Source organism: Dreissena polymorpha, chromosome 8 (genome assembly GCF_020536995.1).
Source record: "Dreissena polymorpha isolate Duluth1 chromosome 8, UMN_Dpol_1.0, whole genome shotgun sequence".
NCBI lineage: Eukaryota > Metazoa > Mollusca > Bivalvia > Myida > Dreissenidae > Dreissena > Dreissena polymorpha.
Genome location: NC_068362.1, coordinates 96,368,256 through 96,384,275, shown reverse-complemented (window position 1 = coordinate 96,384,275; position 16,020 = coordinate 96,368,256). Strand labels below are relative to the sequence as shown.

Sequence of the window (16,020 nt, the reverse complement as noted above, 5' to 3'; positions counted from 1 at the left end):
GGGCTGAGTTCGAAAATGGTTGAGATCCGTTAAAAAAAAACATGGCTGCAAGGGGGCGTGGCATTTTTCCGTATATGGCTATGTAGTTAAACCTTGTTAACACTCTAGAAGTCACATTTATTATCCAATCTTTATGAAACTTGATCAGAACATGAAAATGCTTCTGCTTTGTTGAAAAACATGGATGCTGGGGGCTGTTGACACTTTATAAGCCACATTTATTTGCTAATATTCATGAGTCGGAACATTTGTTCCAACGAAATCTCGGCTGAAAAAACATGTTAATACTCGTGTTATGATATCTGGGCCGAGTTAAAAATGAGTTCCAGTCTGTTGAAATCATTGCCAGAAGGGGTCGGGGCAGTTTTCCTTACATGGCTACAGTTAAACCTTGTTAACAATGTAGAATTGACATTTATTTCCAAGCTTCGTGAAACTTTTGTTCTTATGATATCACAGCTGAGTTCGAAAATGGTTCTTGTTCTTTGAAAAACATGGGTGTGGGTAGTTTTCTTTATATAGCTATTGTAAACCTTTTGAACACTCTAGAAGTCACATTTTAAGTAAAACATTCATGAAACTTGGTCAGAACATTGGTTCTAATGATATTTGGGCCGAGTTTGATAATGGTTCCGGTCTGTTGAAAATATAGCTGCCATTTTTTGCTATCTGAATAACCTTTATAAAATATTTTCAAAATGTCATGTAGTAAAATTTGTTCTGCAGAATATTACTCAAGGGAAGAACAACAGTTTATAACTGGAATTGTGTTTCATGAATGCATGGTTTGTCAGGAATTCACTATAATCTCTTTAACTGACCCATTTCAGCCACCTGCTTAGCAGCAACAATCAATAGCATCTTTGAGAGAACATCATTGTTATATAAAATCACAGTACTATAATGCAGTGTCATTTCTTTTATTCATAAAATGTATACAACTTCATTGTGTACTGCGTTCAATTCACTTTCTGAAAAAAGTCTTAATTTCTTATTCTTGCTCCTCCATTACTAATCATATCAAATTTTACCGTTTACCAAAAAAAAATTGGTAATAAAAAACCATTGAATTTGACAAAAAGATGTTTTACAACCCTTACTTATCATTAATACTTCTCATGTGAGCGACCAGGGCCACCATGGCCCTCTTTTTGTTAATTTAAACAAAGCGGAAATATTATGCATGCATTATGATACTAGGAAAACTATCTTGTTACATTACCTTAAAGTTAAGCATCAATTAGAATGAATTTGTTGGTAGCATTTGCATTCTTCCGTAAAGTAAGCTGTTGTTTAAATCGTTAAACTATTACACGAAGATTGCAGCTTGAAGCAACGTAAATTCCACCCCGACAAACAGTCCCGGATTACCCATAAGGCAGAGCAGGCAGCTGCTATGTGCCCCATGACTTTCATTGGCCCCATGGGACCGTGACGAAAGATTGTTTTATTCAGAGTACATTCCAAACGTTTTTACTACACTACGAATATAAAAATGCTTAATTATACCTAACGCGACCGACGAACGAACCTTTTCCAAATAGAATATTATTAAAAGCAGTCATTGAGCGTCAATGACGGAAGAACTATAAAATATGCTTGTCATTATGGTCACTGAAAACGACGTTTTGCAGATTATTGACTGTCATGATATTTTAAACGACCTCATAACTGTGAATATAATTCTGAAGACATTTGAAGGTCCTTTATTCGTTACTAACAAAGAGATTGGTAATTTTAAAGGGGCCGTTTAAAAGATTGGTAAATTGACAACATTTAAATAAAGTTGTTTCAGATTCGCAGATTTTCGTTTTTGTTATGATATTTTTGAGGAAATAGTAATACTGACCATTTACCATCCTCTTAAATATCCATTATATGCATATTTTGACGATTTGAAAACCAGAAAATTATAAAGCGTCGTGCGACGCGAAACGATTGAATGTTCTGTTGTTGTAGTTATATTTTGGGAAACTACAAGGATTGCTTAAATAGTTAAAAATACATCCGCTCTAAGCATGAGCATGGATGGTCAAGTGGTCTCCAGGGGTCAGTGGTTCGAGCCCTGTTGAGGGTTACTTTTTTCCTTTTTTTTTAAATTGTATTCTTTTTTTTACTGCAGATTTTTAGGTCAAATGTTTAAATTTATCAATATAAAGCATTTAATGACATGCTTCAATACATGCCAATATCTGTCAAACGGCCTCCTCAAACTGTTGACTCGTTTGTTGCGAGATGAAACGATTGAACGGTATCTATCGTAACTCGTAATTAAAGTTCATTATTATTTCCTACTGAAAAATATATTTAAATACGTAATTATACAGACGACAGTGATTGTTATCTTGTATTTTTGATCTTATAATTATAATGTCGTATTGATATTACTGTATTATAATGTTATTTTATAGCCATAGAAGGTAATGGTCACATTTTATGTCTTGCCAACCTTGGCATAGGCAGGCTCATTTAAACGAAAGAAATCGACAGGGCACTGGCGTTCTAGAAGGCAATATGCCTATTCGGGGTCTGCAGCGTGAGCCGAAAAAGTTTCACTGCCTATGGGCCTCCACGGTGCTTAACCCATTTATGCTTAGTGGACTCTCCCAGCCTTCTAAATTGGATCAATTTATTTTAGGGTTGCAAGAGGTTAACCGGTTAACCGGTTAACCTACCGAACGACCAGTTAACCGGTTACATTTTCGTCAAAAGGTTAACCTGGGAACAAAATTGATTGTGTTTTTTTTCATCGAATAACTTTTACATTTTTACTTTTTACGCGTGACATACTGCCAAATTGCGCTGGCGACTAGTTAAAACAACATGCCGCACAGTCGACGGTAATAAATAACGTGTCAACAAACACAGCAATAAAGCAATAAATCAATACCTTTATGATAACAAATAGGCGTTAGTTTTGATAATTTGCACCATTGTTTTGTTTGACTCGCGAAAATTTAACTAGCGAACTGCGGGGAGTGGGGGCTATTAGCGAAGACGTAATTGACACGTTTATCGAACTCGCGATAAAAAACAGTTTAGACAATGCACGGCTTTTTGATGTTTTGTTAACCAATATCCAACACTGATTGCTCGCGAAAATACCGTGTTTTAATAAGTAACAATTTTATTAGGAATGCATTCGTAGTTAAAATCTTGTCGAGTAAACGTCGTATTTGTTTCTGAGAAAGTATTACCATTATTGTAATTTACGTCACCAACGATGCCACCATTACCGTCCGAGGTATGGAAACACTTCAGAAAATCGGCAGACAAGAGCACTGCATCTTGTCTGTTATGCAGTGCAACAATTCAACTGCATGGCGGCACCTCAAATCTTCGAAATCATATTAAATTTAAGCAACCGTCCGTTGATAACAACAAGGCCAGTCCGGATGTGGCAAAGCAACAGACGTTACACCAGGTTTATGGCCCCCGTCTTGCTTCGAGCGAGGCGATCAATAAGGCCCTTGCAAATTTCGTGGTCCAGGCATACGTGCCAATGAAAATCGTGGAACACGAGAGTTTTCGTCATCTGATGCAACTTCTGAATCCGCAGTACGAGGTGCCTTCTAGAACAACCGTCAGGGCGCGCATTGACCAGCAGTATGATGACGCAAAGAAGTCTCTGCTGTCCAGTCTTCAGCGAAGCACGTCAGTCCCCCTTACAACTGACTCCTGGACATCCAATGCCACAGACGCATACCTCACAGTAACCGTACACTACATCAAAGATGACTGGTCAATGGAGTCGCGCATACTTATGATCCGCGCCATGCCAGAGCGACACACCGGCGAAAACCTTGCTATTCGCCTTAAGGATTGTGTGGATGAGTTTGGTCTGAAGGGACGTGTTGAAGCATGTGTTCACGACAATGCCAGAAATATTGACTTAGCAATTGTGTGAGCGATATGACGCGAACGTAATATAAGCGGCCCAATCAAAAATAAAATAATGACGCAAGCGATCTCAAATTAGAAATTACTTTCGTTTCTATAGAGCGGTTCGAGCAGTATGACATTTTTATGTACTCTAACATTGAAACTACCTAACGCGTTTCGGTTAACCGGTTAATAACCGGTTACGGCAAAAGGTTAACCGGTTACTGATTTTTGTAACCTCTTGCATCCCTAATTTATTTCCAAAATTAGGGATGTCTAGTATATTTATTTCTACATTTAGAATATCCATAACAGAAATTATTTTAAGCAAAAAGCGCAGACCCTGCTAAGACGCCGCATCATGCGGCGTCTCATCTGGGTCTACGCTGTTTGCCAAGGCTTTTTTTCTAGACGCTAGGCATAAATGGGTTAATCCGGTACTGCCAATAAAATATGGTACATGTGGAAGACGCATAATCCTCAATTCATCAAGTCGTTTGCAAAGCTTTTGTTAAAAGGACTATATACAATGAACCTCGAAATTAATCTGCAGTAACACCGTTAGTATTCGCATATAATACTGGCTAACCAGTGTACTATGCGCTTAAAGTAAATGCAACGAGATTGACCCTTTTTCTGAAGTAAACATCAGTGCTTGTATTATAAGGCACTTGATGATAGAAATGAAATCCGAGCCAAGTTTGTGTGATATATGTGACGTTCGCAGCGATTTTGGGTATTGCTGCGCAGGTGACTTTGTTGAGAAAAAACGTGATTTTCAAATGTCAATTAGATTAGGGCCGATAACACACTTCTTTTAGCTTCGATTCCAATGAAAACAACGTTATTACTTCTTTAAATAAGTTGATGAGTAAGTAAATAATACAACAGATGCACACGCAATAGTTTCAACAGCAATTTTATTTTATTTATCAACTTTAACACCGATATCGACAAAGGCCCACGAAAAGAGGTGCCGCTCGTGATTTACGACCATGAGTTATGTCGTCATAATGAATATGACGTTGTAATCCAAATTCAACCGAAACGACGCCCTTAGTTACTGGAAAGTTAATACAGGCGAAAGACGTATTTTAGCGCTCTCAAAAATTGCTTAACTGAATCTCAATTTCAACAATTTCGTTGATACGCAAGGTAAGATTATTTACTGTAGAGAAAGTACTGATTACTAAGCACATTTAAATCGCTAAATAAAAACAGAACATCGATTTTCACACTTTTAAAAATTTAAGTATGTGGGTGGGGTGTTAGTTGAACTGTTGATGTTATTTCGTAGATTTTTTTTGCCGCAAGAAAAAACACAAATAAAACAAAATGCAAATAAATGCCGTGTTTTAGTTGTCAAATAGATCTAGTATTTCTTTACTTGAATTAAGAACAGTTTCACATGTGGATTGTTGTTTGTTGCATTTTGATGCGATGTGCGTAACATTGATTGAGACCAAATTTGATGTAAAATTTAACGTTCCAGGTTTACATTTGGTAAGACTGCTGCTTGAATAGATCGGTAGTAGATCGGTGATAATGTAGATCTATGGAGCATTAATTATTGCGCTGATGAGTTGATTGGTGGGTTTGTAGATGGATAGATAACTGGATAAGTGGATTGATAGTTTGATTGATACGATGGATGGTTATTTAGGTAAGTGAATGGTTTGAAATGAGAGTGGATAGTTGAAGAGGTAGATGGATTGTTAGATAGGAAGGGGGATAGGTGGGTAGAGGATGTGCGGTTTGTGGATGGTTTGTGGATGATTGATTGGTTATTCATGTAGATGGATGGTTGGATATATAAATTGGTGGTAGGAAAGATAGGTAAGTGTTTGGATGAGTAAGTGAATGGTAAAATGTTTGGATAGGTCGGTGAAAGGTTATATAGAAGGTGCATGGATGGAGAGATAGATGGGTGGTTTACAAGATACATGTATGTGGATGGTTTGATATTTGAGTGCATTGTTAGATAGCTAAATGGATATTTTGCTATTTGGGTAGATGGTATGTAGGTGTATGGTTTGATAGGTGGATAGATAGTCAGAGTTAGGTAAATGAATGGTTTGAAATAAGGGTGAATGTTTTCATTGATGGTTTGGTGGAACTGTGGATGGACGGTAAGGTAGGTTGAAGGATGGTTGGATATTTTGATAGGTGGAAGGATGGTCGGATAGATAGAAGGATGGTTGGATAGGTAAAAGGATGGTTGGATATTTTGATAGGTGGAAGGATGGTTGGATACATGGCAGGATGGTTGAATAGGTGAAAGGATGGTTGGATAGGTGTAAGGATGGTTGGCAATGTGGAAGGATGGTTGAATAGGTGGAAGGATGGCTGAATAGGTGGAAGGATGGTTGAATAGGTGGAAGGATGGTTGAATGGGTGGAAGGGTGGTTGGGTAGGTGGAGGGATGGTTGGAAAGGTGGAACGATGGTTGAATAGGTGGAAGGATGGTTCGATAGGTGGATGGATGGTTGAATAGGTGAAAGGATGGTTGGATAGGTGGAAGAATGGTTGGAATGGTGGAACGATGGTTGAATAGGTGGAAGGATGGTTGAATAGGTGGAAGGACGGTGGAATAGGTGAAAGGATGGTTGGATAGGTGAAAGTATGGTTGGAAAGGTGAAAGGATGGTTTAATAGGTGGAAGGATGGTTGGACAGGTGGAAGGATGGTTGAAAAGGTGGAAGGATGGTTGGATAGCCATTAGGTGGAAGGATGGTTGGAAAGGTGAAAGGATGGTTGAATAGGTATGAGGATGGTTGAATAGGTGGAAGGATGGTTGAATAGGTGAAAGAATGGTTGGAAAGGTGGAAGGATGGTTGAATAGGTGGAAGGATGGTTGGATAGGTGGATGGATGGTTGAATAGGTGAAAGGATGGTTGAATAGATGGAAGGATGGTTGGAAAGATGGAAGAATGGTTGAATAGGTGGAAGGATGGTTGGATAGGTGGAAGGACGGTTGAAGAGGTGAAAAGATGGTTGGATAGGTGGAAGTATGGTTGGAAAGGTGAAAGGATGGTTGAATAGGTGGAAGGCTGGTTGAATAGGTGAAAGGATGGTTGAAGAGGTGGAAGGATGGTTGGATAGCCATTAGGTGGAAGGATGGTTGGAAAGGTGGAAGGATGGTTGAATAGGTATAAGGATGGTTGGATAGGTGGAAGGATGGTTGAATAGGTGAAAGAATGGTTGGATAGGTGGAAGGATGGTTGGATAGGTGGAAGGATGGTTGGAAAGGTGGAAGGATGGTTGGAAAGGTGGAAGGATGGTTGAATAGGTGGAAGGATGGTTGGATAGGTGGAAGGATGGTTGAATTAGTGGAAGGATGGTTGAATAGATTGAAGGATGGTTGGATAGGTGGAAGGATGGTTGGAAAGGTGGAATGATGGTTGGATAGGTGGAAGGATGGTTGAAAAGGTGGAAGAATGGTTGAATAGGTGGAAGGATGGTTGGATAGGTGAAATGCTGGTTGGATAGGTGAAATAATGGTTGGACAGGTGGAAAGATGGTTGAATATGTGGAAGGATGGTTGGATAGGTGAAAGGATGGTTGGATAGGTGAAAGGATGATTGGAAAGGTTGAAAGATGGTTGGATAGGTGGAAGGATGGTTAGATAGGTGGAAGGATGGTTGGATAGGTGGAAGGATGGTTGAGTAGTTGGGGTTAGTATGGATAGATTGCAGGTTTGATGGTTGGATAGGTGGGTGTAGTATATATAGAATGCAGGTTTGATGGTTGGATAGTAGGATTAATGGTTGGATATGAGAATACATGGCTGGATGTATGGTTGTATAGGTGGATGGATAGTTTGATAAGTTTTTATATAGTTGAATAGGTGGGTGGATGTTGGTTAGGTTGGTTGATCGACTGATTGATGTCATCCATGAAACGTCATCCACCAAGACGTCTCGATTTTTATTAATTCGTTTGAACGTAAGGCATGCGTGGACTGAGTATACGCCTCATGGGCTATTGGGGTACGGGGCATGTTATCCTGAAAAGTCATTTCCTCTTGGATGTCAAACGGTATTTTACATCTTATTCTACACGGTGCCTATACCACGTGACTTTTTAAGATCTGTGTTGTGAGAATTAAGCGCGACCCAGTTATCCTTTTTAATGTCTTTTTAATTTTTTCACAATTTTTAATGGGATAAAGTGGAGAACCCGTTCATTCGTGATAGTTTTCTATAGGTATAATGATCTTTTTAAACAATTAAGATTTTTTTTCAGTAAAGTGCAACCGCACGTTTGGAATATGAAGTCACCACACTGATCCGACATTTTTCTAACCGTTCAAACGCGCGGTTGCACTTTACTGAAACAATACTTATTTGTTTAAAAAGATCAAAATACCTCTTTTTTTGCGATGCATTAATAAATGAGCCAATGCTATTACCGAGGTGGCGCTAAAGACCGGATGTTTTGAAGTTTCATGGATAATTTTTCAGGATGAGTAGGTTTTTCCAACATTTTTCGCAATATTAAAAAAATCGGGCTATGAAGTGTGATTCAGCGAAGATTTATTCATCCACAAATGTACATTAACATGTAACCACAACCCACAACCACTGACTGACGCGATACCAACACGGTTCCTGAGGGAGATTGCAGCTGAAAACGCCCCAGCGCTTACGCTTGTCTTTGCTGCTTCCATACAGCCAACAACATGGCTTTCGGCGAAGACGCAGTTGCGAATTGCAACTTATCCTCATCCTACATGACCTTGGTGCATCCCTTGACGCTGGCGAACAGATCGATGCGATTCTACTCGACTTCTCGAAAGACTTCTATGTTGTTCCACATCAACGACTCCTCATGAAACTGAGTCACTACGGAATCAGAGGCTCAGTCCTAATCTGAATAGAAAGCTTTCTATCTGGTCGAAGCCAACGGGTACTAGTAGAAGGACAGTTTTCCAACTCAGACAACGTCACAGCAGGCGTCCCCAAGGGCTCTGTCCTTGGACCTCTGCTCTTTCTGGTCTACATCAATGACCTCCCAGGCACTGTAACCTAAAAAACAGGGTCTTTGCTGATGACACTCTCCTATACAGAAGGATCAAGAAAGCACAAGACGCACCAACACTCCAGTCTGATCTGGATTCCTTACAGAGATGGGAAAAGGACTGGCAGATGTCCTTCAACCCTTCAAAGTGTGAAGTTATACACATCTCAAAAAAGCGGCACCCCATAAAGCCAGAGTGCCTTATTCATGGTCAGAAGCTTGCACATGTAAAGGAAGGCACCTTGGTGTGACTATCTCGTATGACTTGTCAAGGAAACCACATGTAGCTGCAGTCAACCGGGAGGCAAGCAACAGTCTAGGCTTCCTGAGGCGCAACCTGTCCAGCTGCCCACTAAGTGTCGAAGAATGTACATAATCTATCTAAGTGCTTCTAATACTGGAGTACGCTGCTACAGCATGGGATCCTCACACTCAGACATGTATTGACCAACTTGAAGCAGTCCAGAGACGCGCTGCTCGCTTTGTGAAAGGGGATTACCGAACCACAAGCAGTAGTTCACAGATGATAGCAGACATTGGATGGCAGCCCCTTCAAGCGAGACGCCAAACATCTACGGTTACCATGATGTACCGTTTAATCAATAACCTTATTGATATTCCGTCCGACCCCTACCTCCGCCCTGCTATATCATCCACAAGAGGCAGCAGTATTATATACATCGTTCCATACTGCAGAACTGACTACCTCCGACACTCCTTCTTTCCGTCAGCAACTAAACTGTGGAACCAACTGCCTAACCAACTTGTGACGGCTCCCAGTCTTGAAGTGTTCAAGGAAGGGATGGCACCGAAATAAGCCACAATGATTATGAATTTGTAAATAGTTTAAAAAAATATTTTAACTTTGCCACACCGCGATCTTTTTAAACCTTTTTTTCGTGTACGACAATGCCCCTGAGAGGGATATAGTACAATAAATGAAGAAGAAGAACTGACATTTGAAAATCCACAATTCTTCGCAGCATCCATTAACAAAATGTTACGCATTCTTTCCAGATATTCGAGTAACCCGATTTATAAGATGCACACTTTTGACTAGTTATAAAAAGATATAGGTGTAAAACGATACTGAAAGTTAACAAGTAGAGGATTCCAGCATTACTTTCAACCTGCATGTAGCTGTTTTTAATGTTGTAAATTCATTCATGCGTTTCAAATAAGAAAAACCTTGTATCCCAACTTTGCGAAGGGAATGAACTTTTATTGTTGAAATTTCCATTTATTCGATATATACGACTTCGGCATAATGAGAGTCAACTGCTCTCTACATGATTTGGAGACATATTGCGTGTAAAAGACTTGTTTCAATAATGTCAAAGTATGAATTATTTTTAAAAAATCCAATCACCCATCCCATTTTATTTCAAATTACGGATGAAAAACTTAAAACAGTTTTTGTGATCAAAATATCTGATAGTTATTTCGAATATGGTCAAGGAGTTACGTCCACATCTCATCATGCCATTTTTCAATTGTCTCTTTCAACCGACATGTATACAGTATATTAGTCGTCGCATTATCAACAGTCGCCGCTGGAGGCGAAGGCGATTGAATGGTGTGTAAATGCACACAATTGGAAAGTATCGGCCCATTTAAACTATAGGAAAAGTGCATCAATAATTGACGACTTATACATAGGTCAAGCTGTCTAGCAACTGAGCTAGCCGACCGTTGCGGTTTTATAGCAGTCATTTACTCGATAAGTCTGTATACATCGTATGATACCTGATGGCAAAATGTAACCCCATGGGCATGATTTTTACATACATAGCCGAGGATTAAAGCAATGAACACATCAATCTTTAATAAGAATGATTATCAGAACAAAGTGAGATTCCACACTAAAGCTCTCTTATCACAGAAGGCCAAAACGTTCTATAATATTTATAATTCTCAATCTTTTTAAAATAAATATTCAAGAAACAGTTGTTGAATACGGACCACAGTACATGGTAGGATTATAGTTCTTTGAGACATGAAATACATTTATATGCATGAAATATTAAAACGAAAAACTTATTTCTCCGAGATGAACGAATGGTTTATTAAAATGATGGTAATAATCTATTGTTACACGCCTTTGATGTAAACTAAAACGCACTCTTTTTGTCATTTAAGGTCGCCGTGAACAACAACCATCTTCTGGAATACCAACACATGCTGCAGCCACTGGACAAATTATCGTTTCGGAGAATAAGGAGTGACGTCCGAATCACTCTATTGCGCTTCCATGGACGTCTCAGGCAACACGTTATAACATTTCAAATTACATGTATTATGGGTTGTCATTACGATTGCAAACAAAGGATTATTTTTTAATAGTAACCGATTATGCCGGGGGTCCAGGCCAAAACGAATTATAGACATTTTTAGGGACAAAATACTGCTATTCTCAGAGCATAAAAAGTTATAATGAGGTCTTAAAAGAAGAGGCATTTTAAAGTTTTTCACATTTAAAATACTGTACAATGTAAAAACATATTATATTGATATTTCTTTGCATGTTCAACTCTATCCATTACCCGATAATCCAGTATTATTACGATTTCTTTTTTTTAAACCAAAATACGGCCAATATTGACGATGAATGTCGTCCGCCATTTAACGCAAGTGCATATACAAATTGAATTGTGGGATTGGGGAATTCCCATTGAACATGCGTGAATAATAATATGTTACATGCACCACCTTTTAGAAAATTTTGCGAAAGTGAAAGTGAATTTCTGAGAATAAAAACGCGTCTTTCTTTAAATTTTACCGTGTACACTTCATTCCGGATCGTGATATAACTTGTCAGGTCATTCATGCAGGTTTGGAAATCTCAAAACACGTTATTTACCTACTTAAAAAATTATGTGTTATGACCATTTGTATAACAAAATGCATTATTCAATTGAAGTATTTTTAAACTCAATTTAAAAAATTCTAGCAACAAAGACACATTTCTCGTGTATTTTATGTACAGATGATAATCATGCCAAAATTAGACTTCATTTACAACATCACGTCATTCTTTCTCGGGGAAAGCGTGGACTAATATTTAATTGCTGTATAACAACTTCGTAGCGCAGAGGTCGCTAATACCTTTTATTTTTGTAGAAAATCGTAGAGCATTTTTTATATGCGGAAACTTTTTCTCTAACTAAAAAGCCTAATAATTACGCTTTATCTGCAGAGCTACATTCGTTGAAATAAGGTCAGTGATAATCGGTGAAACGTACAGTTATTTGATACTGTTTCACGTTGGGTCGGCGTGTATTCGGCCGCCTGAGCGCTGATTGGTTGATGCGCTTACCAAGAAGAATTTAATTGACAGCTGGAAAAAATCAATATTGGCCACTCGCTGAGAAATTCATTGAAAACAGTAGCTCTTAGGCGGAGTTAACGGACTGAATGAACCGGCGTCGCTCTGCGGTTATTCCTCGTCGGTTTGCAAGATTAAAACTTCCGATCGCAATTTTGAAGATTCGGGAAAAACAACCGATTTTCTGGAGATTTTAACCGATGAATTCGATCGGCAATCGGTTAATAATGACAACCCTTAAATAATAAATCAACTTCAACTTTAAATAAATAAATTAAATGTATATGGATCCATACAAATCGTGTGCAAAATATATAATACACAGAGCTGTGCGACTAATTTGGTACTTATTACTAAAATGTTATGGAAAAATAAACATAATTTCATCGACATAAAGGTCAACTTGAGCAGTCCAGCGGACAACAGTAAGAAGCCTATCAAAGCCGTCAGTATTTTGTAAATACACTTCAACTCAATTGGCGTTAATTGTACGCAAGTTGTTTATCCAATATTTTTATAAAGTTTTGTTTGTGCTTGTGCTCAGGATATTAGATTAAACTAAAACAGTAATTCAGTGAGATGTTCTTGTCTTTATTTAACCGTATATTAGTACGGAACGTAATGTATTAATCGGATTTCAGTACCGTCAGTTTACACAATGCACGGAAAGTTTTCGTAAAAGTATCTTTCAACATAAATTTTTCTTTTGTCAAACAGTTTTCAAAAAAGAAAATAACTCAACTTATTTGATGGTACGATGCTAATATTTATTTGAAAATAACCAGAATTAAGTTATAGTAAACTTATTTTGAGATTGATCATTACAATAACACATTGTCATGTTTTGCACGCGTTCGAAACTTGTTTTAAAAGCTAATATTCACAAAATGACGCTAAGTTTAAATTGCAATTCCAATCGGTCAACAGTCTATACCACACCTCAAGACACGCTCCGTCGCCATCGTACCTAGGAGTGGGCGTAACGACCGCCCCGTTTAGCCAGTTCCAGGTTATCCCATTTAGCTTGCCTCCTACCCAGAATCTTGGGACACTTCCTATCAGGCCGTACATTCTCTCCACCTTGGCGGTGCTGTCAGCGATGGCTAAGTTGCTTCCCAGACTCTGACAGAAGTCTCTCGCATCGCCCCATGTTTTTTCTTCCAAGATTCCAATAAAAATATCGGCGGGGGGATAGACCTGTCAAATAGAATACATAAGATCATATACATTATTTGGAAAACGTCTATTCGGGTATGTATAAATGACATATATTTGTACGAAGTTTGTAACTGATTGGCCCTGCTATGAAATACGACACTAGGGAGTGACATAACTATTCGAATGGTCAGTTATTGAAATGAATGATCGCCATTCGAAAAGTTGTAAAGCCGTTCGATGATTCGCAAGGATTGTCTTTTAAAAGCCAATACTACTTCACTGAAGTCGTTATTCATGAAGAATTTATTAAAAATATGCGCGTTTGTTTAACAATGATTTTTGTTTTAAAATAATATATATGTACAAAAAATGCACACATCTTATTGTTTTCACCTAAAGTACAAAGTAAACGTCTTTGCGTTTCTATCACAACTGAATTAAGCAAATCATTACACTAATTGATACAATTATGTAAAAAAAATTATTTAAACAAACGCACGTAGATGCAGATTTAAATCATGCACATATATTAAGTACGAAACAATACAAAGACTGTATGACTCCATTTTGGCTGTGCTCTGTAAAAAGGAGCGGTTTACTGCATGTGCGCAAAGTGTCGTCGCAGATTAGCCTGTGCAGTCTCTACAGGCTAATCAGTGAAGGCACTTGCCGCTTAAACTGGAATTTTGCTAAGAAGAGGCCCTTTTTAATCGAAAAATATCATCAATGCGGAAAGTTTCGTTCCTGATTAGCCTGTTCGGACAGCACAGTCTAATCTGGGACGACACTACGCACATTCATTTAACCACCTTTTCACAGAGCAAGGCTCATTTCTTTGGATTAAAACAAGTGAGACGCGTTCAGCTGAGTTTGAAATGCTAGATGAGTTTCGGTATATGCTCCTATCAAACACGGGCTTTATTGGTGCATCATATGACTTTAAACCGCCCGTTGTCAATTTCGAGCTGCTTTGTATTATTTTAGTTTAAACCTAGAAATTTTAGCTCGATGACATTGAAACCCTATGGCTTATTCAGAAGCACTCGAGTCCGTTTACTTTGTTAAACCAGTAACTGATATATTTGTTGAACATCATAAGAAACCTAAGCTAAGACAATATTACCTTAAAACCGATTCGCTTTTGCTAGTTAAAGGATATATATAAACTGATATCGAATATGAATAACAACTAAAATTCTTAAAAGTTTCAATATTTAAATTATATTTAAAAAATGGTCAATATTCATTAAATCTGCTGATTTTTTTTATAAATCCCAGAGTACGCTTAAATTAGAACAATTATTCATAATAATTTGGTAAACAACATTTAAAAGACATTACTCCAAAGCACACTTCTCAATTGTTTATCATACAATTAACGAAAAAACACGTTAATACATATTTCAAATATTTAAAATGAATATGGAATACCCCATCAATCAATATGTGTTATTGAGAATATTCTTTCCGATTCTTATAGCAATATATATGTGTGTGTGTGTGTGAACATATATATGAACATATCGATACGATGTGCGTTATTTTCAACAAACATGTAAATTAAGTGTTAATAAGCGTTTACCTTTTTGTACAGATTTGAACCATTCACGAATTTAAGCTGTGCCGAGTTCGCGTCTCTTAGATTGTACAGGTCACATGTGCCTGAGCCCGATCCACTGTCCTCATACTTCAAAAAGAAACAGTCGTCACGACAAAGCGCAGCGCAATCAAAGAATTCCCTGACAGATAAGCTCGACATCGCCACATATGGCATTTGTATCGCGTTAGACACTCGCACGAACTGTGATGTCTTTGCTGCGCTTTCACATCTCAAAAATAATTGCACCAGAAGCATTACTTTCGTCAGTTTTCCAAACATATTGATGCTCCTCTTGCTTCAGTGAACAGCTCAACATTTTTAATAATGCGACATGCGCACTTGGAATAAAGCTACGTTACACAAAGTCATTTTCCATTGGGCAGATCAGACATCATTGTTTCACGTGACATACAGCAGGCTTTTGATTCGAGTTATGGCAATTTAATGTGCAGACACGCAATATCTGATACAGTTAATGATTCCGTGGAAAAAAAACGAATAAGCTCAAGTCTTGAACTGCTCATTTCGAAAATGTGGTTTCATTCAAGAATACATGAGTCTTATAGATATACCAGCTGTAACTTATCAATTAGAGCAATTTTCTTTAACCAAAACATATAAACATCCTATCATATGTTGTTGCATTAAATGTCTAAAAACAACTTTATACATGTTGTACAATGCATAAAGTAGCTTTTGTAAAATACATATTTTACATTCCTTATGATATAGGAATAATAACAATTAAAACTATATTTATAAAACTTAAATATGATAAAACTCGAGATTTTAACTTTCATTTATGTGGATCAAACATGTCGGAAAGCTTATGCACATGAACGGATTGGTTTACCAAATGTATACAAGTAGGGCAGTTATAAAAACAGTGTGACATAGTGGATATACTTCAGCAACTTCTTCAACAATTGGTACTGCTACTACCGTCTTATACCACTGCTTCTACGTCTATTGGTAGTGGAACAACCTGTTCTACTGCTTCTACAAATATTGGTACTGCTACTAATTGTTCAACTACT

At 37.9% G+C, this 16,020-nt stretch overlaps 1 protein-coding gene and 1 long non-coding RNA gene across 2 annotated transcripts; one reads left to right on the top strand and one right to left on the bottom strand.

The window, feature by feature from the left end:
- The first annotated feature begins 4,923 nt into the window (after positions 1-4,923).
- Positions 4,924-12,799, top strand: LOC127842305 (uncharacterized). Its single transcript, XR_008031535.1, has 2 exons — positions 4,924-5,037; positions 11,040-12,799. It is a non-coding gene; the product is annotated as an uncharacterized LOC127842305 (long non-coding RNA).
- A 192-nt stretch (positions 12,800-12,991) lies between these two features.
- LOC127843145 (uncharacterized) lies at positions 12,992-15,284 on the bottom strand. Its single transcript, XM_052372987.1, has 2 exons — positions 14,966-15,284; positions 12,992-13,422 (listed from the first exon to the last, which is right to left on the bottom strand). The coding sequence occupies exons 1-2, from the start codon at positions 15,260-15,262 to the stop codon at positions 13,099-13,101; spliced, it is 621 nt and encodes a 206-aa protein (XP_052228947.1). The 5' UTR covers positions 15,263-15,284; the 3' UTR covers positions 12,992-13,098.
- Between the last annotated feature and the right edge of the window lie 736 nt (positions 15,285-16,020).

Excerpts from the sequence above, each read along its gene's own strand:
- LOC127843145 (XM_052372987.1), bottom strand. The coding sequence starts at position 15,262 with ATGTTTGGAAAACTGACGAAAGTAATGCTTCTGGTGCAATTATTTTTG. Across the intron at positions 13,423-14,965 it reads GTTCAAATCTGTACAAAAAG|GTCTATCCCCCCGCCGATAT; the intron begins GTAAACGCTTAT and ends TCTATTTGACAG.